Raw genomic sequence first — 26,428 nt, forward strand, 5'->3', positions numbered from 1 at the left:
TCACAATGTCCTTCTTCTTAGTTGTCTGTTTACTTTCATTCGTTCTGGAAGTGGTCTTCTGAGGACGGCTAATCAGCTGTGTCGATGATCCCCTGTGGGGTGATGAGAGCCGTGTAGTAGTCGATGGTTTGAAGAGAGTAACAGGATGGTCCCACTTAAATTCACCTTCTTAGATAGAGTACTTAGAACAGCTACTCAGCCGTAACATTGATTGTTAGTGGAGGCAACTTTGTCGTCGTGTTGATTTATTATGCACTCTGGTAAAGTGGTGCGTTTCCGTCATACTGACACGCTCTTTGAGTATTATCATCACTATGATTTTGTTAGAAAGCTAAAATCACATTCCTATCTTCACGAAAACATTGTCTTCCTCCTTGATATTTTCCTGTGTTAGCTGTGGTGGATGTTACAGCCTACTGTAGGCCTGTGTTAGCTGTGGTGGATGCTACATTTGTAAACAGACATCTGTATTCATGTACTTGTAGGGCTATTTGATTCCTAAACTATTGAAAAAAGGTGTTTGGTTTACTTATAGAAAATAGGTAATGATGATTAAAGAAGTTACTTGCATACTGGCAGAGTCTTTGTATCCTCCTCCTGGTCGTGAAGATGATATGTGGAAGGAAGAGTTAAGTGCTCTCTATTTCACCAAAAACACAAAACAATCTTTCAACTCCAACCTCATTTAATAATATCATCATCATAAAACATGAAAGCACTTTAGTCATTAAATGGTGTCGTTTTGGAACATTGGACATGCTTTATTTCAGAACTTTCACAATTTATTTAAACATCTCACATATACAAAATAGGTACAATAAACTTTGTGGTTTCGTTTGAGAGAGAGAGAGGCTGCCTAAAATCCATTAAAAATGGATGAAATAATGTGCTGTCAGCATGAACACTGCATTAATGGGGGGAATTGAAGGAGTAAAATGTCTGAACAAAAATAAAACAAAACTTCTAGACCAAACAAAATTATTTAAAAAAACAAAGTCAAAACCAGACAAACATCAGACCAGATTTAGGAAAATTCCACCTGCTTAAAATGGGGTTTATCAAGGGGACCTGTGCAAGACTCGTCAAAGTCAATACAAAGTAACACAGTGAGAATGAGAGTGGTTTCCTGCTCTTCCACAGCTGCATGTTTAGCACCATAGATCTCTGCTTCAAGTAATTCAGCACCTTTGATACAGGACAGATCTTGAAGCCTTAGAACTCGTAACATCTACGTTGTGGATCAGACAGGTTCTCAATAGTATTTTCTAAAACACAGGCATGAGGTAGCTTCAACCTTCTTTTTTTTTTTATAAAAAAAAAAAATTGTGGTTTTAAACCTCCTCTTTGGAAGATATACAAAGACCACAAAGTGATGCATACTTTCAGCGTTTTTATTACACTTATTAGATTTTTTACAAAATGATGACATGTCCCACAACATGGTGTTTTCCCGCGTCTCTTTGGGCTGCTGTATTAATTTGCATTGCACAACGCTCCGTTCAGTCCATTGGTCCTCTCCGATAGAGCCCAGCTTAAGCAAGTGGATGCGCAGAGGAAATGAGCATTCAGTATAAAAAAAAACCACACAAAGAAGGGCAGAGATGTTCTCTTTTTTTCTTTCTTTCTCTCTTTTTTTAATTTATCATGAGTCTATTTATTTGAAACAGACTGGGCCAATGTCCAAACCAAACTCTTGATCAGCTCCACCAATGTCCAAAGGTGCAATGTCGAGGATGGGCAGGCGAGATGGTTTATTTGTTCTGTATTCAATGACTGTCTTGCTCCACTGGCCAGTGTGTCTCTGCAGAGGTAGGACAAAAGGAGAAACCATGTATCAGAATAGTGCACTCAGTATATCATATCTTGAAAACGTACAATAATACCCTACAGTAGTAGCCTATGATACTTTAAATAAAGAGTCAGGTTCCCAAACTCTTTCACTAACCAGGAAGTTACAGAAAACTTCCCTGAGCCTGAGTTCACCCTTCCACCATGCACTGCATCTACTTGTGGGAGTGAACACAGAGAGAGAACGAACAAAGCTATTGTTCCAGACATTGCAGTGTAAATAAAAAGGGGACTTACAGTGCAGCCATCCTCCAGAACGTTGAAAGTGAAGCGGCTGTTGCCCTCGGCCCTCAGCTCCACGTCGTTGGAACCCTGCAGGAGCACAGCCTTCTTCAGGTTGCCGTTCTCTCCGTCCATGTACGCCACGCTGTTCTTGCAGTGGTACGTGATGTTCTGGGTGGCCTGGTTGGCCAGGAGACGCATGAAGGCCAGCTGAGTGGCCATGCTCTGAGGGCTCAGGGTCTCGTCGTTGTAAGCAAACTGTGAAACAACATAGGAGGAATTAAGACAGGATCAGTGTCAAGATGCAGTCTCAAGCATTTAGAGAAAAACCTTGGTGAAGAATTGGATAGATAGATATCTGATGATCTCTTTCAAATGGAACCAATACATTCAGGTTTAGGGTGCTTGAGATGAATGTAAGCCAATAACATGGGCCTATACTATACTACTAAAATATGCCTAGAATCAAACTGGTGTGCCAATCAAATCAATATATCTTCCTCTAAGATGTTCAAACTGTCCGCTCTTGTCATTAGAATCAGTACAGTTTAAGTCTGCTCACCTCAGTTCCACCGTTGATGGTCTCTCCAAACCAGACATGCTTCTTGTTCTCAGAGCTCCTGTACCAGTTTTTGCGGGCGATGCTCTCGGGGTGAGGGTGGATGCAGGTGTGTCCGGTGGAGAAGTCGCAGTAGGCCTTGATGGCGTCAGCGATGCAGCCCTGGTTAGGGTCGATCCAGTAGAAACCTGCAGGGGAGGACAAGAAAGAATGACATTGATTAGAACTGATAATGTTGTTATCACTATTATTAATACTTCACTGGGGTTTTGCTGTGTTTAGGTGTTGTTTACGTTTTGAGTTTCAGGTTATTATTACTATTCAACATAATACTGTCTATTGTATGGGGTTGATCGCTCAATGAGTGTATTGATAGTGAAATGTAGGGCAATAGATAAAGAGATGGAAAGTTACAGTTAGTCTGTGTTGAGACTAGAATGAACTAGAGATTTTAGTGGTTAAGAGTTTTCTAAGAGAGTGTAAGGGTTCTAAGGCACCTTAGTGACCTGAAACCAATCAATAAAGAGAGACAGAGATGTTTCTGTGCCACCAACTAACCGCTGCTCCATTCGGGGTGGCTGAGTCTGATGTCTCTGCAGGTACGGGCGGGGTTCTTCTTGGAGCCCTCGGGGGTGAGCAGGTTCTCGATCTGGGAGTTCAGGGACTTGATGGTGGCGTCCACCTCATAGTCCTTGGCCCTGAGAGAGGGCTGGTCGGCTCTGTACTCATCGTAACCACCAGACTGGTCGTATCCGCCACCAGCGGGACCTGCGGGTCCGGGAAGACCAGGAGAGCCGGGGGGACCCTGTGGGCGAGAGAAGAGAGTTAACAACCTCAAACTTAGTAAGGTGGGTCACTGCTGCTGCTGCTGTAGAGAAGCATCTCATTCACACTTTCTCATGCTAAAGGTTTAACTTGTATCAGTGAAGTTCTTTTTAAGCAAATGATATGTCAACTTAGATCCATTATGTGTTGCTAGTGTCTGCCTTCACACCTTAAACAATCAGCCCCCTTTGTCACCAATACTGTGGCATTTGGCTGACTGACTGACTGGCTGACTGACTGAGTGGCTGCCTGACTGACTGACTGACTGGCTACCTGACTGGCTGACTGAGTGGCTGCCTCACTGACTGACTGACTGGCTGACTGACTGATTGAGGCGGGTATGTGAGTACTAGATATACTCACAGCGGGTCCAAGATGTCCAGGGGGACCACGGTGTCCAACAGGTCCGATAGCACCATGACCTCCAGCTCTACCATCCTTACCAGGGGGACCATGGGGTCCGGCGGGGCCCTAGAGACAAGGAGAGGGATAGGACAAGGACAGGTGTCAAATACATTTATCTGTCTAGTTAGAGGAAGATACAATGGAGGGAGCGTTTGATGTGGATAGTAATAGTTACTTACTCTGGGTCCAGCAGGTCCAGAGATACCAGCAGAGCCAGTCTCACCAGATGGTCCCTGTAGGGGAGAGATATGGTTAGACAGGAGAGCTCAGGGGAAGCTAAAGTTGGTCCCTGAAGGGGAGAGATATGGTTAGACAGGAGAGCTCAGGGGAAGCTAAAGTTGGTCCCTGAAGGGGAGAGATATGGTTAGCTCAGGAGTAGCTACAGCATAAGAACATTGTCATACTGTAAATTATTCTGATATTTACGTGAAGTGGCTATAAGGCGTCTATAAATGAATTGGGGAAGCTAATACAAACTTGGGTATATGGGATGGGATATTTCAGGATATGAGATTAGATCATATTGAATGGATCTTGATGGATCTTGATGGATGGTCAGAGCAGTGTTGGTCACAGCAGTCATCATGACTTACGTTAGGTCCGGGCATTCCCTGGAGACCACCATGTCCACGTAGACCCTTCATGCCTCTGTCTCCCTTCTCTCCAGCCACACCCTTCTCTCCACGGGGACCAGCGGGGCCCTACAACACAAGGAGACACAGAACCATTACAGAGGTGCGTTATTTCACATATAGACCTACAGTATAGGCACAACTAGGCTACGGCGATGCATTATGATAGTTGAAATGATTAGTGGAGTTTTAATTCAGCAGTCCGAGTCAAGATGAGGTTAGATAGGGTACTCACGGGGGCACCACGTGCACCAGCAGCACCGACGGGACCACCATTTCCAGTGGGGCCCTAGAGAGGCAGAGAGGGAGAAGATATATACACATCATCACGCAAGAGATAGAACCACAGGAACCATTATTCTGTGTAGAGTAGAAGTTATGTTTCTGTTTCATGTGAATGCTTTTTTTCTATAAGTATTGTAGTATTTATTCCATCCTTATTTTACCAGGTAAGTTGCTGAGAACACATTCTCATTTACATTTACAGCTACGACCTGGGGAATAGTTACAGGGGTTATATGGGTATATGAAGTAGGAGCCTCCCATGGGAAAGCTAGGGGAAATACTGTAACCATGCCATTGCTAACGTGGACTCTACAGTCCTCCTTCTAGAAACCAGGTAAAACGTGCCCTTCGTCACCCCTGTTCAGGGGGTCCAATTTGGGAAGGGGGGGGGGCACTTACAGACTCGCCACGGTTTCCAGGTCTGCCAGCGGCGCCGGAGGGTCCGTTGGGTCCAGGTTGACCAGAGCTTCCAAGGGCTCCAGGAGAACCAGGCTCACCACGGTCACCCTGTGAGGGGGCAAAGTTCAAGGTTCAAAGTTGAAAGTTCAAGACATTATAGTTTCAACTGATATGAAGGTCAGTTCAAATGAATATAATATGTTCCTGAGATGAAGCCTGTAAAATGGAAGCCAAGTGGAACATTTCCACTCCACTACAAGATGGATTTATCCCCATTGGTTTCCATTTTAGACCTGAATTCAGCTCAGGTGAATGGTGTCGTCAGTACTGTGAGGTATAAACTACGCTCCAGGGTGAAGTTTCCCCTAGGTAAAGGTCTAGGATCAGCTTCCCATCCACCAATTGTAACCTTAACCATTCGTGGGGGAAATGCTAAACTGACCCCAGATCAGCGTCTAGGGGCAACTTCCCCCTACAGCATAATTGACAGAGAGGACTGTACCTTGAAGCCAGCAGCTCCGGGACGGCCGGGAGGTCCATCGTTGCCAGGGCTACCCTGTGGGGTGACACAATAGCATGTTAATTGTGTTGCCATGGGAACTGTGGGTGAACTGAAATGTAGAAATTGGGCCATGTGTCTAGAATACAGGCTCTGAGTACTTGTTTAACACATCAATCAATCAATCCTTACCTCACGTCCAGCTTCTCCCTGAGTACCAGTCATGCCGGGCATGCCAATGTTACCAGCGGGACCACGGGGTCCAGAGGCACCAGCAGGTCCAAGTCTACCAGGCTCACCCTGAATGGCACAGAGTATCACAGGGTCAACACAGTACAAACACATACCATAGTAAGCAACTATGTACTGTATCCATAACTCATCAATGGATTGCAGCGCAAACAAATATAGTTGTCTGGGCTCCACTTGTCTGGAATAGCCTATCATTTTCAAGAACTGTGATTTGGCCCATTTGATCAACATCATTTCCATATAATATGACAAATAGCTATTTTTTCTCAGCTTTTTTATTTGTTCTGTGGTCGGATGTGTCTGCTAGGGCAGTTTGAATAATGTTTTGAAATAACAGAAGGTGTGATGTTCTCACCACAGCACCAGGACCGCCAGGAAGACCCTTGTCACCACGGGAACCAGGCAGACCAACGAAGCCAGAGGATCCGAGCACACCTTGAGGTCCAGGGGTACCAGGAGCACCCTGAACAGGGACAGGAGATCAGGATTTGAGAGTGGAGAAAAGCAGAGGACAGAGAAAGAAACACAAACACTTTTCCCCCATCGCCATTAGTGGTGAATGGGGGTGTTTTGTTACGCACCCCAAACAATGTAAAACTCTTTGACACCTAATGAAAAGCTAGCCTGGTCCCAGATTGGTTCTGTGCTGTGCTCTTTTGCCAGCTCCTATGGTCCTATGGCAAAACAGCACAAACAGATCTGGGACCAGGCTAGTGAAAGCCAAAGCATAAATATTTATTGAGAAGAAGCTTACTGAGAGGCCTCAATGGGAGTTATGATGACTTACGGGAGGACCGCTCTCGCCACTGGATCCCTTGTCTCCAGCGATACCAGCGGGTCCAACATGTCCCTGCTCTCCCTGAGATCCAGGGGGGCCAGGATCACCACGGAGACCACGAGGGCCATCCTTGCCAGCGGGACCGGCGGAGCCAGGGGGCCCAGCAATACCCTGTGCGTAGGGAAGAGGAAGGGACAGGTGGTTATTGAGGATAAAAAGTGGGAGGTGTGTCTGTGTATTTGGGTATGTTTGTTCAGTATCAGCCAGGATGTTGTTATCTCTGATAAGAGACTGACAGGAGTGAAATATGAACACAAGGTGGTTTGAATAACTACATGATGTCTAGCCAGCATTATATTGCTTCTAAGTACAGATGTAGGATCTTAATTCGAGCCAATTTGCTACAGCAGGAAAATAATCCTGCAGCAACAGGAAATGTGAATTATTATGTGGATTTTTATGAATGGACATTTTTGTGTAAAGTGTACATTTCAAAGTGTAAATTACAAACTTAAGAAGCCTTTTTAAACCTCAAACACACTACACGTTTTAAATGTGTAAAAGTTATCCTGCAACAGGGTAATCAAATTAAAATCCTACATCTGTACAAAATGGCACCTCAGTGTGTTTGTGTGTGTGTTGTAGTGTACGTTAACACTACTGCCACACTTACAGCGGGACCGGGGCCTCCAACTCTACCGGCAGCACCAGGGAAACCGGTCAGACCCTGAAGAGAAAGAACACACACAAAGGTCAAAGGTTAGAAAGCAGCCAAGGTCACTGGGACACAGAGAGATGGGGTGTCGTTGTGTGTGTGTGATATCAGTGACAGTACTTACAGAAGGTCCAGCATCACCACGACCACCAGGAGGGCCAGCGGGTCCGCTAGCACCCTAGACAAGCACAGGAAGGAAGACAAGAAAAGTCTACATTATCATCTTCACAAGTAGAGGATTTAATTCCCAGTGAGGATGTACATCATGTAATATATGCCATTTAGCAGACGCTTTTATCCAAAGCGACTTAGTCATGCCTGCATACATTTTACATATGGGTGGCCCCGGGTATCAAACCCACAACCCTGGCGTTACAAGCACCATTCTCTACCACCTGAACCATACAGGACCATGTACTGCACATAACTCTCTGTGTGAATTATTCAGTGGATTCCCATTGAAGTAGGTGGTAAGAATGTGCCTTATGTTGCACATTGGAATTAAGAGAACCAACTAAGTAAGTGACTTACAGAAGGTCCAGATTGGCCAGCAGGTCCAGCAGGGCCGGCGGGGCCGACGTCTCCCTTTCCACCAGCGGGTCCCTTGTCTCCTCTAGGGCCAGTCTGACCATCAGAACCCTGCATGGGATGCACACACACAGGTCAGAACAGAACCCACAGAACAAAGGCTGCAGAAACACAAGGTAGTGTGTTTGTTTGTGTGTGTATGTGTGTAAAGGTCTGTATGTATGAGTCTGTCAGTCAGTGAATTAGTTTGTGTGTGTGTTTCCATGCATCGGTCAGTGAATGAGTAAGTTTGTGTGTATATGTCTCCATGTTAAAGAACATCACTATATTTTGATGCATACATGTATGTGACCTGTTAGTGTGGGGTTTCAGGGTATCAACCGAATGAGTACTTACAGGGGGTCCGGCGAAGCCGGGAGGTCCAGCAGGTCCACCCTCTCCACGCTCTCCCTAAATCAGAGCAGGAACACAGGGATAAATGGTCAGAGGAGCCCCTCCATGTAGAGTAGAGATATACACATTTACATTTTACATTTTAGTCATTTAGCAGACGCTCTTATCCAGAGCGACTTACAGTTAGTGAGTGCATACATTTTCACACATCCACCCAACCATCCAACCAGACAGATAATCAAGCATCAACTTATCACTGATATAACATGACATTGTTGGATTCTATCTTAAAATATACTTATTCCTGTCACCATATAAGAACTTATTGATTACTTTACATCTATAAGAAATGTATATGTTGGAGTCAATGAAGGGTGAATAGAAACTCTGTGTACGGAAAGTTACTGTGTGAGACAAGGAGCAGTACAGGACATTTCTGTCTGTTCAAACATGTTATTGCTGAATATGAATATTTCTACAGAAGGAGGTAAAGAGCAACAGTCTAGTCTCAGTTCCTGATAAGGCAGACCAGTTGCTGTAGAACTAGGACAAGGAGGGATGTGGAACTCAACTTGAGATAAGGTCAACAGCTGAAGAGAGAAGAAACCTCTGGGAGGGGGGGCCAAATGGGCCCACCCCGAAGACCACCTAACTACAGTCCTATCTCTCTCACACACACACACACACACACACACACACACACACACACACACACACACACACACACACACACACACACTTCCACGCCTATGAAGATTCTAGACTCATGCAGGGCCATGACAACACCAGTAAGAGGAACAGGCTGAGTTCCTGCCTAGCAACAGAGACAGATTGTTTATTTTAGACATACTAGGAGGTGACTAGTCAGAAGGTATGAATATATGCTTGTGTGGCTTTTTCTAGTCGTCTGTTTGAGTTTTTACTCTGTTTGTTTAGAACCTAACAACATGATAGTGTTGACTGACATAACTACTATATTGGGTAGACATTCTGAAAACTAGATAATGTTAGTCCTTCATTCCTTTGATGAGGGGTGATGAGTAGACATGTTATAATGTGTTATAATGTGTTTTATGTCTTATAGATGCGTTATATGTGTTATTGTAGGTACTTACATTGGGTCCACGAAGACCAGCAGGTCCGGCAGGGCCGAAGGAGCCAGACTCACCCTGAAAGAGAGCAAAGATGAGAATGTGTGGGCTGAATCAATCCAAAATATCAATCCAGTCTGCATAACTTTGATCAGTTAACCCTAGCCCTTCAAGTTCCACAGGATGTCCAGTATTTAAGTTGAAGCGTATTGACTATTTGTTTCCAAAAAAAGGCAAAATAGTTATTACTATGACTACCATCATCAACTGCCATATGCTGGTAGATGAGTTTGAAGTGTGATGGTATATAATGGAGCAGGTGTCCAGGCAGTGTGGTTTCTGCCAGGTTCATGTCCAGTAGACACAGCGTTTGGAGAAAACGTTTTGAAACAGGGTGGTGCTTGTCCAATTAGAAAAGCTACTTTCTGTTTTCCGATGCAAAATGTATAAAGAATATGGGTGCTATGGTGTACCCTCCTGAACATGACCCTGGTTTCCATCCTTTGGAGATGACATCAGCTGTTGTGACTTCGGCAGTGTGCAACTGCAAACTGCCCAGCAGATGGCGAGGTTGAGATTCTAGCTTCACAAGCTGTGGCAGGTGGTGTGCTCATAGTCCTTCTCTCTGGTCTGGAGTAGACAGGCATTTGTTGTTGTCCAAATATTAAGAATGACCACACTCAACAATATGGTCCAGTCCAGATCTTGATCACTTGTGGAGAGCCAAAGAGTCTTGAAATGGCCATTGACGTCATTGCTCCTCTGTAGGTCAATGAACATTAGGCCTACTCCATCTTGGATTTCTTGGATATGCATAATCGTTGACAAATGTTCCCTAAGTGAGCCCCACAATATTTCTCATCATCTGAACCAACGTATTTCCTTCATCCTTAGATATCCTTTCATGTGTTGAGGCCAAGGGAGCCGATATTCAGGCTGTTTACCTTTTCACCATTAGCACCGGAAGGTCCAGGGGGTCCACTTGGTCCGGGGGCACCCTAGAATGAGACACAAGGCACAAAGTCAGACTAAATCACAATAGAGACTGAATAACAATTAATTGGATGTTGTTTTCACTGTGAAAGTGACCAAATGAGATGGGAGAGGAACTTACACGGGCGCCATCTCTTCCCATGTTACCCTCAAGTCCTCTGTGTCCACCCTCACCCTAGATTGGAAAGGGGAAAAATACATGTTACAGTCACTCATTTAAAATAGCCATTATATACAGTTGTTTTTAGTCTAGGTCTATCTGATCAAATCTATCAGTATTTCAAATTCTCCCAATGTTTGTACTGTAGGACAACTTTACTAAGCACTGCATTTCACATCAGCATATCAGAAATGATCACTGACATCAATTACAGTGTTTATGCAACTTTCACATGATTTCAGTTTTTCTTGTGAAATTGAACTTTTTTATATGTTTACAGGCGGCATATTCTGGGGGGACTTACCTTCTCACCCTTGGGTCCAGAAGTACCACTGGCACCGCGCTCACCGGGCATACCACCGGGTCCTTGGTGTCCGGCGGCACCAGCAATGCCGACAGAACCAGGCTCTCCCTGAAACAGAGACATTGGTGAAGAATGGTTCCACCTATAAGCTATCCAACTCATGGAGCAAGCCCATGAGTGGTTAAGAGCTTCATCTGATTACAGTGCTTAAATGAACAGTGGTGTATTTCTCATACAGAATACACCAGTACTATCAGATCTATCGTTCATATATTTTGGTTATACCTACTGTAGGGCCATGAGGATTTCCAGACCACATGACCTGACCAGGTGACCAGGAAAAACTCTGGGCCTTGTTTATAACGATAATATGGTTCAAAGCCCTTCATAGAGCTGTGCTCACCTTGCCACCATCGGGGCCAGGAGTTCCAGCGGGTCCACGAGCACCAATGGCTCCCTGAGATCCGGCAGAGCCAGCAGGACCGGGGTTTCCACGCTCTCCCTAGGAACAGATAGAGAGAGAGGGTGACTGTCAGCACCAGGGCTCTGTCATGGGCACACCACAGTATGTATACATTACAGGTGTGTGGATGTGAGATGTATATAAAGATAGGGTCTAGTTAAGGCCTATATAGGGCCTTCGTCCTACTTAAGAGTACAGGTAAATGGGTGAACAGCAACATGTGTATGGTTGACCAGCTGTCAGAAGATCATACTTAATGTTCTGTGAGAGGGATTCGTGAGTGGACATACCTTGACACCAGCGGGTCCTGGGAGTCCCTGGTCTCCAGGCATACCCTGTTGAGAGATTAATGCTTTGTTAGTGCAAAATATTACAAAGCAATGCTTTGTTAGTGCAAAATATTACATAGTGAGAATACTATTAAAATAAAATATACTGAAATGAACAGTAAGAGGTAACATTTCTATGAACAAAAATATATTTTGCAGTTAGTGTTTTTGGGGAAATGTTGGTTTGTTATGGCTTTGCGGATGTAGGTTTGTTCTAGGTTTGTGGATGTACACTGGGTTTGTGTTACAGGTCAAGGTTCTAGGTTTGTGGATGTACAATGGGTTTGTGTTACAGGTCAAGGTTCTAGGTTTGTGGATGTACACTGGGTTTGTGTTACAGGTCAAGGTTCTAGGTTTGTGTATGTACACTGGGTTTGTGTTACAGGTCAAGGTTCTAGGTTTGTGGATGTACACTGGGTTTGTGTTACAGGTCAAGGTTCTAGGTTTGTGGATGTACAATGGGTTTGTGTTACAGGTCAAGGTTCTAGGTTTGTGGATGTACACTGGGTTTGTGTTACAGGTCAAGGTTCTAGGTTTGTGGATGTACACTGGGTTTGTGTTACAGGTCAAGGTTCTAGGTTTGTGGATGTACACTGGGTTTGTGTTACAGGTCAAGGTTCTAGGTTTGTGGATGTACACTGGGTTTGTGTTACAGGTCAAAGGTTTAAGGTTTGGTTACTCACATGGTTGCCAGCTTTGCCAGCCTCACCAGCAGGTCCAGCGGGGCCGGGCAGACCCTGGAAACCAGGAGCACCAGAGGGTCCCTGCTCTCCCTTCTCACCAGTGTTTCCCTGTAGAAGAGGAGAGCATCAAGTTCAATCAAATCAAATACAGTTCACTGTAAGATAAGATTCTAGTTATTACATGTGTGTATTTAAAGGAAATAGGGTAGACTACTTACAACAACTCCAGCCGGGCCGGTGGCTCCATTGTTGCCATCGGCACCGGGGCTGCCCTAAGCAGAGACAGGGAGAGAGAGGTAGGTGAATGATCAACGATCCATGATAGTTCTGTCCGAGTTTATCCTGGAACTCATGATTTGAGGAAACACAACTCTATTGTAATGAATGACTATACGTCTAGAGTAATTAATACATTTGTTTTGACTGTTTGGCTCTGTCCTGTCAGTCATACGAGGTCACAGATTCAGGATACTCAGCTTTACCAACTGCCAATTGGAGAGATATCTACCATAATAGTAAATTAATTTCCTTTAACAGTAGAGAGTTGATCATGTAATGAATGTTGTCTGATGCGGGGGTACTTACTCTCAGACCAGTTGCACCAGTAGGTCCCTTATCACCACCCTTGCCAGCCTCACCCTGGAGGGAGAGAAGGAAGAAGAGACCATGGAAACGTCAGATGATCATAATTTCATGTTGATGGACAGACCATCATCAAGATAAAATCACATTCTGTCCATATTTGATCCTTCAATATCACTTCCTTTTTACTCTTTTGATCATAATCTGTCCATAGCAAATTGCAACAAGACCCCAGCTGTCTCTCTCACGGTCCAATCTCATGCTATCAGGTCATCCTCTAGCAGATCTCCTTCCTGGTTTTACTTCCTGGTTCTACTTCCTGTTTCTACTTACTCCAGGTCCCTTGGGGCCGGGGAATCCGATGTTACCGGGCTGGCCTCTTGGTCCAGTTGGGCCGGGGGGACCAGTGCGGCCATCCAGACCAGCAGCACCCTGGAAGAGGACACACACAACACAATGGGGATCAGATATGGCACAACACCACCAGGTGGGTGTTAACATTGGTGGTGGATGGGATGGGTTAATGTAACCGTACTACCAACACAATGGAAGCGCTTTGAACCAATCCATTATGATGGCCACCAGTTTTATTGTATACTATTTTTTATGATGTAGAGCGTTTGAAAGGATCAATATTGGAGATGATGTGTTTCATCACTTACAGCTGCGCCTTCTTTGCCTTGGGGTCCACCCTGTCCAGAGTTTCCGGGGAGGCCCTATAAACAGACAGAACGTGTTAGTCATTCAGCATCACAGCTAGAGAACACATGCTATATTTGGTTCAGAGACTAGACAATCAGAGAATCCATTACACATCTGATTAAAATATTTTGATTGACAGGTGCGTGTGACACTTACTCTGGCTCCAGTCAGACCAGACTCGCCAGCACGACCGGCATCACCAGGGGGTCCACGGATACCACCAGGGCCGGTGGCTCCACGAGCACCGGGCATACCCTGGCAGAGAGAGGAGGAAGGAAGAGCAAGCCATGAGTACAGAACAGTCACTATCTTACAAGGTAAAAGTCACTATTTTCTTTCTGCCTATGAACAATCGTCATGGTAAATCATATTTTTGGTGACTTACAATGGGACCACCTCTTCCCTCCAGACCAGGCAGACCACGAGTTCCAGCACCTCCCTATGAGACAAACACACAGAGACATGATTCAACCATAACCACTCATCTGCACCTTATAGCAAAACACACCAAGAAATATACCCCCAGACTGGGTCTGGTATGATATACTCACTCTTGCTCCACGCAGACCAGCGGGCCCGGTGGCACCAGCCTCGCCAGTTGAGCCTCTCTTGCCCTCCTCACCAGCGGGACCAGCGGCACCCTGGACACCAGAGTGACCCTGAAGGAGAAACCAGAGACATTAGAGACTGACACAAACACACACCATGTACTGGCATAATGATACAGCACAACTATACTGCTAAACAGCAGTAGCATGGATACTTACAGGCTCTCCCTTAGCACCAGAATCTCCCTTTTGTCCAGAGGGTCCAGGGTCACCCTGCAGTCAAAGAGACACAGATACATGATCAATACCTCAATATTCATACAGATTGTGTGAATAAAGTAAATGTTCTGTGAATAAAGTTGTGTTGTTGCATTGGTTTTTAGGTCCAGCGGTACTCACACCAAGGCCTCTAGCGCCAGTGGATCCTTGGGGGCCCTGGGGGCCGGGACCTCCTCTTGCGCCTGGGAAACCAGGGGCTCCAGCAACACCGGGGAGACCCTAGAACACACACACACACAGGATGGAAGAAATGGTGAGTGAGGAGACAGCTGAAGCACCTACTGCATAAACTTTACCATAACATTACCTTATCACATTACCCAATATCCAGTGGTTTCACTACAACAGTTATTTATGGCTAATATCACATGTATGTAATGTGGGAACAACTGAATTAAGTTCTGTATATCATGAATTCTAAAGCTAAAGTGATTCATTGTTGATGCTATTTGAGTGCTATTTGCTGTTGTGCTACATTCATAACTCATATCATACCTACACAAGTTCAAGGATCAAGTGAACAAGATTTTACATCTTGACATTTGTCTGGCCCTAAATAACCTTTGAGCTGTCAATCTAGTCTACCCACAATGCAACTATGGCCAGAATACTTACAGCAGCTCCCTTGGCGCCGTTGATACCGTTGTTACCAGGGTTACCCTACAAGGAGAGGAAAATGAAAGAGTGTGTTACAAACAAGTGTGTAGAGGTGCCAAGGCAACAAGAAACCATGATGCATGATGCAAAATAATGACGGTACATACAGTACATCAGGAAAAGATAACCAGAAAACAAGAGAGAGCCTTCAATGCGACATGTTTCACACTGTGAGAATGTTGTGGTTTGTTGGTATCTGTGTCTACTTACATTGGGACCGACAGGGCCAACGGCTCCATTGATACCGGGCTCTCCTCTGCCTCCCTGAGGTCCGGATGGGCCAGTGGATCCAGCAGCTCCAATCTCTCCCTGTTACAGAACAGGAACATGCTGTCTGAGTCACACTATCCAGTCAGATGGGTAGTGGGCTGTTTTATGATGCTATATAGATGTTATATAGATGTTTTATGGTATATAGATCTTCATGGGAATACTATGTATGGAATCATTTGTTTGGTCAATGTGATTGGTCCCTTTAGACAGTAAACCAATCAGATTATCGGATAGTGATAACCAATTAGAGAGTCATGATGTTTTGGGTGTGGAGAAAGCTCCTTGGATGTGCCTCTACAGTTCCCAGAACTGGGAATCTGGGAATCTTCCTTGGTGTCCACACTAATAATGTCCATGACATTCTACAGATGATATTCTACAGATGACATTCTACCGGTGATATTCCAAGGATGATATACTAAGGATTGTGATCATGAAGAAATGCTCTGGAGATGACCATGATGACATCACACTCACCTTGGGGCCAGGGGCACCAGGGAAACCAGGGGGGCCAGCTGCTCCAAGAGGACCCTGGGAAACAGGAAATAGAGAGAGGACATAGTGAAATAGAGGTCAAGGGTTACAGTAAAGGGTAGTTAGATGAAGCTACCCCTAGAAGCGGACGATCTAATTTCAGTTTTAGCATTTCCACCTTTAATGATTTAGGTTAGGATTAGGGGAGGGATACGCTGATCCTAGATCAGATCTGGGCCTAAAGGTACAGTGACTTCTATCATTATATTACACTACAGAGGGGTCAGATGTATGTGATCCATTAGGTTAAGGGATCAGAGGTTATTGGGTCAAAGGGGGAGCCGGACTCACAGCAGGGCCGGCGGGTCCAGAGCTTCCATCAGCACCACGGGCACCAGCTGGTCCAGCAGGGCCGGCACGCCCTCTCTCACCATTCAGACCACGAGAACCCTGGGGTGGGGAAGAGAGAGAGGGAGAGAGATTGAGAGATTGAGAGAGAGAGAGAGAGAGAGAGAGAGAGAGAGAGAGAGAGAGAGAGAGAGAGAGAGAGAGATTGAGAGAGAGAGAGAGAGAGAGAGAGAGAGAGAGAGAGAGAGAGAGAGAGAGAGAGTATAGGACAAGTGCACTGGGATTTTGTCAAGTGTGTGTATGTAGTGAGTATGTGTTGTATATAATCTATTACTGGTTGTACAAAAAATGTATGTCCTCATCTCAGCTATGTGAATGCAATGTATTTTGAATGTGACAAATGGTAAAGAATCAACGTGAGGAACATTCAGACTTTATGTTTCATTAGTGATACATGCGCATATGCCTTGCCTGGCACCTGACAACATGCTGTCGTTGACACTTCCCAATATGAGGTAAAAGACAAGGGTGAAGTAATGTGTGAACTCACAGCTGCTCCGGGTGTTCCGTTAGCTCCATGGGCACCAGTCTCACCCTATGGGAGAAGCAGAAGAACACATATTCAGATGACAGGCACTCATGGGAGGTAGAAAGTTATGATGAGTTTGAACACTGGGACATATCTAGATTGATAAGCATGAGTGTCATAAAAAATGTATTCTCTGAGATTTAGAAAAAATATGTAGTACTACGTATGTTAGTGGTAAAACAAACACTGACATTTGAGTAACTGCTATCAATGTAGAGTGATTGCGACTAAATGTGCACTAAAATGTGCTACTGTATGTGAAACTCACTTTACATTTAGGTGTTACAGGGCCTGTTTTCTGGACCCAGATTAATCCTATACGTGGAGTAAAAAGCTTGCACAATGGATCTCTCCATTCAAAGTGTTTTTCAGTCCAGGACTAGGCCTAATCTGTGTCCGGGAAACCAGCCCACAAAGAGGAAAGCTAAATCTCTGTTACACCCCTGTATTAGGCCTCTTGTGAAATCTGTTAGATTTGCCAGCGGTAAGAGAATAAATTGTGATTGAGGAAGATGTAGCTGCAATGTTACCTTAGCACCAGCGGTACCAGGCTCTCCCTTGCGTCCATCCAGACCATTGTAACCCTGGAGCACAATGAGAACAGGTTAGCATCCTGAGACAATACACAATTATTATAGTCTAAAATCAATTAAAACTACAACATTTATATCAAATGATATTTTTTTCCCTTATCATTCAGATCATATTGATTATCTGGTGAGGGAATTTTTTATTTGAGCATTATCTAGAGATGTCTGCTTCTTGCATTCTATATGATATGGGATGCATTTTCGCTCAGTTTCATGGGATACAACTCCTCCTAATTTCCCATAATCACCACAGTTTTACCTTCATATTACATGCTATTCCCTTCATAGTGCACTTGACCAAAGCCACATAGGTCAGAAGTAGTGTTGTAAATAGGAAATAGGGTGTCATTTGAAATGAGGGATATGTGTGCAAGAGGAAGCAGGAGGAGATATGTGGGATGTGAGATACCACGAGATACATCTTTCCAGAACATGACAGGGTCACATTCCGTTGGGGTGCAACATTACAGAACATCCAGATAGAAATGTATTACATAGAACATACATGCTTCTCTGGCATGTGGAATAGGGAATCATGCCAGCTCTATATAAGTCACCTCTATCTGTAACCTTCAGAGCATTGCACCCTCTTGAAGGCGTTGGGAGGACATTAGGAGTGGCATGGCCAGGCAGGTATTTATGTAAATACTCACTCTGTGTCCCTTCATTCCAGGAAGTCCAGGAGTTCCAGGGAATCCACGAGCACCCTACAGAGGAGCGAGAGAAGAGGTTAGAAAAACAGTGTGTGTGTGTATCTGTGTCTGCATGTTTTACATGATAACACTTAGTGGGTTCATGCATATTTAGTGTAAAATGTATATTTAGTTAAGAAATCTGTCAGCTCTGGACATGGCCCTTACCTGAGTTCCGGGGCCACCTCTGTCACCAGGCTTGCCAGGTCTGCCGTTGTTACCCTACAATTGAACAGACAAGCTGCATTAGATGTGTCTACTGTCTACTGTATCATGAAAGCATTTGTCTGTAGTATTTTCCACATTCACTTATCGCCCCATTAAGCAAGTAGTACCACAGTTAATTATTTCAAATGTTAAACCAAAATAACACAGATGGTTTTAACTGTTTACTTACATCCTCACCGGGCTTGCCAGCGGCTCCAGTGGGTCCACGAGGACCAACGGAGCCCTTGGATGAGAGAGAGAGGTCACAGGTCAGAGGTCAGGGTTCAGGGTTAAGGTCACAGTCAAATTCTAAATTCCAGGTTCTAAGTTCTAGGTTGCCTTTCTGTGTATGTAGTAGTGTTAATTAGTCAAATGCTTGATGATTAGTTGACTAATGGAATCAGGTGTGCCAGCTCAGGTTAGAGTTTCCATGAGAGAGTTATCTTACAGTCTGTCCAGGTTCTCCAGGCTCTCCTGCGTGTCCTGTGAATCCTTGAGGTCCCTGTTGATGGGAAAACGACATGACAGGAAGTCATTTTGTCCAAATGAGACAATGAAATAAAACAATGTGATCAGTTAGGTGTAATGAGGAGAACCAGGAGTTATTCCATCCTGACCATGTGATCTGACCAGGGAAAACAGGGGCTGTACTACGGCCAGTGGGCTTTCTTTCTGATCAGGTCACTTAGTCAGGAAGACCTCCTGGCCTTTGTGTTGAGTTTATATGAGAGAAAGACACAACATTGAGTCATTTGACATTTTCCATTAGTGAACTACTTACAGGGGATCCGGGAGGTCCATTGGGTCCTCTAGATCCCATTAAACCCTGAGGAGAGAAAGACAAATCAGATTCAAATCAGATCAAACAAAAGCATCTACATCATCTCAATACTGTTCAATGAAAGTGCACATCCAATTTAGATATAAATCAGTGTAGGGGGGAATGCAATTGGAAATATGGCAACCCAAAACGTTTTTCATAAAATTGGAGAATGCATGCCTATAAAACCGAGAAATATATGAGATCTTATCCGAATTGAAACCTTCAATGATTTGGGATGAAGGGGAATACAATTTGAAGAGAATACAATCATTCATGTGTACTGAATTGGTATTCTATTGGTAAACACTTAGCTATGTATCTTCATGTATCTCTCTACAGAGTAGAGAGGGGTCACAGCAACAGATGAAGTAATAACTGCAGTGCACCTATCATGTCCAGAGTTTGGTGTAATATTCTGACAGCTGCTCCATGCTGGACGATGAAGAGGTTATGATCAGTGTCGTAACAGTGCATGATCTACAATGATCTATTTCACAACTTTGTTTCTGGCTGAATTCCAATATAGACCCATAGGCACTGAGAAGATTATGAATAGGTAGAAGCCTTACAGTTATAACTCTATCTTGCCCTCTCATAGGCCAGGTGGAATTTTCACGACATTGCTTGCTTACATCCATCTTATCAGATCCACACAAGTGCCTAGGGGCCAGGGGCTAAGCAAGGACTAGTGCCAAGTTTATGGGCTAAGTAGGGACAGAGCCAGGGGCTAGTGTCATGTAGGTGGTGGCTACGGGATAGGGCCAAGGGGTTAGGGGCGAGGGTTTCATTTGGGATAAATTCATGGTCCCCCTCTCCCTCTTGTGTTTGGGGGCCTCACCATTGGTCCAGGTCCGGGGTCGCTGCCCTTTCCTCCATCAAACTGAGCAGCAAAGTTCTGGCAAAAGAAAAACGGGACACAAATCATTAGCACATAAATGAACAATTAATAAAAGCCATGTTTAGGTAATTATGATAATATACATGTATTGTGACAAATAATAATCGCATAGTAGTCATAAATTCCATTTGTTAATCCCAGATGTTCGGTTGAGGGTCTTGAGACATGAGAGTAGTAGTCCTTAGTGTCAACCATGATGAAGCATACTGAACAATATTTACAAATTGTCTCAGTATTGAAAATTTATTTTTGGTCTAAAACTAAATAATCTCAGAATATAAACTCACTGGAACGTACAATCACCATGTTGTGTTTAATAACATGGTAGTAACTATGTAACAACAACACTGGCAGCCATGTTTATGTTTTACTGTGTCACAGGGTCATCGTGGGGTCAAATGGTCATAGGCCACAGGGTCAAAGGTCAACAGGGTATGAGGTCATCAGGGTATGAGGTCATGGGGTCAAGACCATCCAAATTGAACCATCCCTAGTGAGTAAGGCATACTTTGAACACTTTTAATATGGCTGATTTGAAAGAGGAACCAAGTGCCATGCCCTGGAACACACCGTGACCTGGTAACACACCAGAGCAGATGGGTGTTGTTGGGTGAAAAATGTCTGCCATCTTCTGAGAGAAAAATTAAGGCCAGTAATTTTCTGAGTTACAGAACTGTCAGACATTTGTAGAGTGGAAAAATTTGGGAGATTTTCAGAGTAACAGAACTGTCATTTAGAGAAAATTAGGGAAATGTTTGTGGTGAAAATAATTATATAGGTCAACTTACTCCTCCAAGTCCAGGGGGACCAGGGGGGCCGGCAACGCCGGGGAGTCCAGGTTTACCATCTCTTCCATTAGGACCTTGGGGACCCTATCAGACAGAGAGAGAGAGAGAGAGACAGAGACAGAGACAGAGACAGAGACAGAGACAGAGACAGAGACAGAGACAGAGACAGAGACAGAGAAATACACATTTTTAAAGATAAAATACTTTATATTCTATACATATTTATCATGTAATTCCGCTGGAAATGTTTTTCATCCTCTGTTGTTGTTGATGTTGTTTATGATGACTTTCTATTTCTGTTTTGTTTCCTGTTTTGTTTTCTGGTGTGATTGTCCCAAAGTTGCACTGTCCTGTGACATACTGTAAGAGCTCTACTGTACACTATAGACAAATGGGAAAACATATTACATAAGCACAATTATTACAAAATGATTATGATTTACATAATGATGTATAATTGATTTAAAATAATCTAAAATAATATGTCATTGCAAATATGTTTATAATATATCTGGGTAAAAATACATTGAATAATATTGTTGTCAATATCAAGGATGTAGGCCTCTGTGCCATGACAACAAGGGTTGTGGCCACACAGGGTCAAAGTATGTCATGTAGCCCTCTCAGAAATGTGCATTTAAACAAGCGTAGTGACTCGGAGACACCTAACATACAACCTCTATACAGCAAACGAAAATTACAATAATTATTGAACAAGGAAAATGGCAAAGCCTTTTAAAGTTCATACAAAACAGCTGGGTTTTCTTTGCTTACCCTGTTACCTCGAGGCCCCTTCTCTCCTCTTGGGCCCTATGGTGGGAAAATATCTCAATCAGACAAACATACAAGACAAACGTTTTAAAAGCTTATCAGTGCCTCTAGCAAAGCAGGTCATAGACCCTAATCTCAAATGAATGATTGCATCAATGTTAATAGAGTTATAGCATTTGAAGGTAGTCTGCTATGTGTCATAATGTGTACGTATATGTACGTAATGTGTACATAAACAAACTTGACCATACGGTTTAAGGACAAGCATATCCACACATTAACTTGACTGTATGAGTCAACAGTGCATGCTGACTAGGCCTCAACATTTGATCTTTGATCTTTGAGTTAGCCTGAGCCTCAAAGTTAAGATATGTCACACTTTTCTATACTAGTAAATGACACATAAGAACTTCTTTTCTCACCTTGAGTCCCCCCTAAAAGAAGATAAATAAATGTAAGATTTATTTATTCAGTCTTTCCCACCACATTTCTTATGTCATTCAACGTGTAGGCTATATCAACTGTATATCAGCTTTTCTCATCTCTCTTATTTGCCAAAAAAGCATATTAGTTGCCAGTGTCATAAAACATTATTGCATGCATACATGTATATTTTAAGCCACATGCTCGTGCAGATAACTACAGCAAATATCAAACACATAACATCACATACAGATCTAAGTTGATCTTATTCACAATTGCAGAGAGATGTTTAAAGGATCACTATGGAGCTGGTTAACTGGCTGAATGCCAACTCCAGATTGATGTTGCATGGCAGTAGGCTATGCAGGGGTATAGGCCAATCAGTCAATCAATCAATCAATTAATCATAATCTATCATAATCACTTCACCTTATAGATCCACTGCCCCTTTAAAACATCAGAATGCCAATATAACTGCTGAGAGCAATTGTAGCAATCTCAACTATACCAGACAATTCTGAACAGGCCAAACTTCCTTCAAACTGTAAAACATGTCTGATAAAATAGACATGACCATCGTCCATTCCAAATCGAGGGCCTATGTATTCAAAACAATTATCATAGTAGGAGTGCTGATCTAGGATCAGGTCTCCACTGTCCACATAATATTATTAATTATGATCTAAAAGGCTAAACTGATCCTAGCTCAGCACTACTCTGAGACTTAGTGAATATGGGCCTGGAATGTCTCTGCCATGTTTAGCTTTCAAACCTCTTCCTGATCCTATTAAAGGACCTCTTGTGCCCAGCGGCCCCATGGGTAAACCAGCACCAGAACGGGCGGTTTTAACTTTCACTGACACTACTCCTGACCAATAGGACCCTCACCTATTCATTGGCAGAAAGTGAAGAAAAAAGGGGTAGCCTAAACTAAAACTGAAATAGTCTGCTATAGTTGAGATCGCTCAAATTGTCGACAGAGGGGTCTTTTCAACGAATATCAGCTGGAATTTAGAGCGAACAGACAAGATGCAAAAGGTAAAATATCTTCTTAAAGCTGTTTGATAGATAATATCATGCACATGTACTAACCGCTGTGATGTTGCAATAAGGAGGAAGAAGAGGAGGAGGGGAGGAGGAAGAGGAGGAGAGGGAAAAAGGGATACTCAGTTAGAACATGATAACTTTAGGAAATCAAATGTCTGAAATTTGAAGTATAATCGTTATATTCCAACCATTTGTTCAACTCAAATGGCCCTTTTCATTTCTTTTAGAGCAAATTACTGTTATGTATTCTATGATTCTATAATATAGACAGAAATTGATTGAAACACTGAGATGAAAGGGAACATGCCCTAGCCTACATACAACATTATAAATAGATGAATAAAGATTAGCATTATAAGCATCTAAAATCCTATCTGACAAAAACAAACAAAACCATTTAAAAGTGAAAGTGATATCCAAGCTGGCCATATAAATCTGCTAATAGAGTTTGTCAACACATTTGGGTTTCAGAAGGCCTGAGGTTTTCTTCAGGGCCTATACCTCTGTAATCATTGGCTAAATACACATACTGCTAATAAACTAGTTTCTACAGTTAAGCAGCAGTTGTCTCTCAGGAAAATAAAAAATCTTCAAACATGTCTAAACACCATTATAATCTTCTGCATTGTTTACAACATCCCACTGAATGTTCATTTCAGTGTGAATCAAACACTAGCTAATGAGCCAGCAGTCAGGTGATTACAGGCCTGTACTCCCACATCCCATAAGGACAACAACTTGGCATTGTGGTGGAGAGGAGACCAGAAATAAGTATTGTGTTATTAGTTATGTGGATGCACAACTATAACTCAAGTGAGAAGTGTTTTGATAATACCTGAGCAAATTATATCCTGTCCTATGCTATCCTATTCTGTTTCATTCCATCCTTCCCAATTCTATCCTATAAAAGGCAACTTCATTTTGAGGAGTTCAATTTGGTCTAAATGACTAAATTAGTTGAATAAAGATTTAATTCAAGAACCATTCTTAATAGTTTTGAAGAACTATCATCTTATGTTGCTGGTGATGACCAATCATGACCTAAGCTTTTCCTGTACAAGCCTCACTGGTGTCCTCAATTTGATGTGACATAACAACTGGTTATTGTTCTATATTTGGTCCTGCTCTGCTTATGATGGAGCGGCATTGCACCTCCTCTGAAATACTGCGGCGTCAGGCCCTCACCACTAGGTGACGCCTTTGGACACTAAAAATAATATAATCATGGAAAATATTGTTTTAACTTATATTACTTGTAAATATAACTCACATGTCGTGTTTATTGCTTTAAACTAATGACTTATATTCTTATAATATTGATAATAACTTCATTTTAACGAAATAGCCCTAACCCTAACTACACAAGACCTTTTCTTCCACGAGGCCCAGAAAATAAGCCATACATTGCGCTAAGTAACTTCAATAATATGTAGAAATAATTCTGGGATCGAAAATATATACATTTGTAAAGATCTGTATATATTTCTAAAGAAAATAAATCGAAGAGGGTTGATGCCAAAAGGTATCCTGTTCAATATGACCACTAGGGGGCGACCTTTCAATTCCCTATAATAAAAGTTAATTCGCTGGACTCCTGGAAAAGTAAGTACAATGCCCCAAACTTTTACAGATAAATTCAATTTGTAGTCTAAATGGTGGTAGTTCCACTGGGCTAAAATCTATTCAAAGTCACTACATTAACAACTTTAAACAATTCCTTCAAGGCTGTGATAACTTTTTTTGATCAGGGCGTTTCTCTCTCTCTCTGAGACTAATCAAATTGGCAATTGTATCCACGGAAAAATAATGAAGAATCCACCGAAATGACCAGGATCCGTTCGGTTTTATACGGGATAGCCAGAGGGAAGCCCTCAAAATAACTTTTAGCTGTCCTCGGGTTGATTTCCAAGTAAGTTCCAAATAAAAACCCAAGCATAAGAGTCCTCCCGAACTCTTAAAACGGGACCAAAAATCCTCGGTAAAACACTGAAAGCAGATATCAAACTTACATTGGCATGATGCTAGCAATGAAGTTACTGCAAGCAGCAACAGAATCCGGTTATCCACAAAGCTGAGCATGTCTAAGCAGACATGCAGACTCCTTGTGCTGCAGTGCCCTGTTTTAACTACTTCAAGCAGGCATACAGTTGTGGTGACTAGAGTAACTCCAAGCTTGGAAACCTGCTGCCGTGATGCTAGAATAATAAAGACTAATCAGTCCTATTTATATGGCAGGAGGTTCCTTTGTCTGCGTGTCAAGAGTTCGCCCCCGGACCAATAGGAGAAGTGAAATCCTATGACTCCCATCCCATCCCAGCCCCAATAAGTCATGTGGTCCTACATCTCCAGCCTTCTCTCAGAAACGTTGGCAATGCTTCGGCGATGATGACGAGTGCAACGGTTTAATTAGATCAATTCTTGAGGACGTGGACAATGTAGACGTTTTAAAAGGAGCAAGACCTGCATTTTTTTCAGACTTTTTGCAAGGTAGTTCATCACACTGGACGTGTAGCCGAGAGGGAAGGGGTAGTTCAGTCAGTGCGTCGGTGCTGAGTGAAGGCGCGTTGGGCATCTGACTGTCACCTTGCGCTTTGCGGGGTCGGGTCTTGTGCGTAATATGTCCAGTGCGGTGCGCGCAGGAATGCATGGGCACTGGGGCCGTGCATCTCTTTCGATCGGATTTAAAGAAGCAAATTCCATACAGGGAGAGGATGCAAGAGATTTTTCTTTTTTTTATAACTCATTTAATTTCGAAGTGGTCTGTTTGTACTTCAAGTTGTATTTGTTATGGCGAATTTCGCTTGTATTTGACTTATTTTCCACGAAAAGCCGGCTGTATTCACTTTCTTTAATGAAATTATGCTCTGTTTATTATAATCACTATTTACTGTATGCACAATCGTTTAACTGACTTCACACACAGGCCTCTCCCTGCCAGACAACATTGTAAAGCTTCCCTAAATGGTATAAATTACTCCTAGATAAAATAAAGCAATTTCAGTTAATCCAAGCAGAAAATTAATGAATAGCATTTTGTTTCCAAATATTTGATATGTCTATCTGAGTGAATAAAATCCCATGTTTAATGACAGATCACCCCCTAGCAACATTCATTACAGTAGAGTATATGGGTGTTGCTGCTATCAATTATAACACATCTGTTAATTAATTAATTAATTAATTATAACACAGGTGTTGGTGGGTCCGGTGTTCAAAAGGTACTAAGCCCTGTATTCAGGAAGAACCTGTGCATTGCCATGGAATGAAATGGAGATTGTCGACTGCTTAGGCTGAGTATACAATGGGCAGGTGAGAGGGATCTAATTTCAGATGGCCACATGACCAGACATGTCAGTAGTCACACTACTACCTCA

The 26,428-nt window shown here is 43.1% G+C and overlaps 1 protein-coding gene across 1 annotated transcript; it reads right to left on the minus strand.

The window, feature by feature from the left end:
- Window positions 1-737: 737 nt before the first annotated feature.
- LOC311132230 (uncharacterized protein) lies at window positions 738-25,230 on the minus strand. Its single transcript, XM_084165454.1, is given in 49 exon segments — window positions 738-1,801; window positions 2,086-2,328; window positions 2,633-2,817; window positions 3,188-3,434; window positions 3,818-3,925; window positions 4,039-4,092; window positions 4,453-4,560; window positions 4,727-4,780; window positions 5,176-5,283; window positions 5,678-5,731; window positions 5,867-5,974; window positions 6,282-6,389; window positions 6,714-6,875; window positions 7,378-7,431; window positions 7,544-7,597; window positions 7,951-8,058; window positions 8,344-8,397; window positions 9,456-9,509; window positions 10,376-10,429; window positions 10,546-10,599; window positions 10,889-10,996; window positions 11,292-11,390; window positions 11,642-11,686; window positions 12,364-12,471; window positions 12,582-12,635; window positions 12,949-13,002; window positions 13,279-13,377; window positions 13,608-13,661; window positions 13,804-13,902; window positions 14,033-14,086; window positions 14,199-14,306; window positions 14,415-14,468; window positions 14,595-14,693; window positions 15,090-15,134; window positions 15,342-15,440; window positions 15,882-15,935; window positions 16,230-16,328; window positions 16,777-16,821; window positions 17,346-17,399; window positions 18,059-18,112; window positions 18,266-18,319; window positions 18,495-18,548; window positions 18,753-18,806; window positions 19,086-19,130; window positions 19,966-20,022; window positions 20,814-20,897; window positions 21,588-21,623; window position 25,064; window positions 25,066-25,230. Coding segments are annotated over 49 exon segments (4,056 nt in total). The 5' UTR covers window positions 25,134-25,230; the 3' UTR covers window positions 738-1,654.
- Window positions 25,231-26,428: the final 1,198 nt, after the last annotated feature.

This window comes from Coregonus lavaretus, assembly GCF_964263955.1.
Source record: "Coregonus lavaretus genome assembly, chromosome: 7".
NCBI lineage: Eukaryota > Metazoa > Chordata > Actinopteri > Salmoniformes > Salmonidae > Coregonus > Coregonus lavaretus.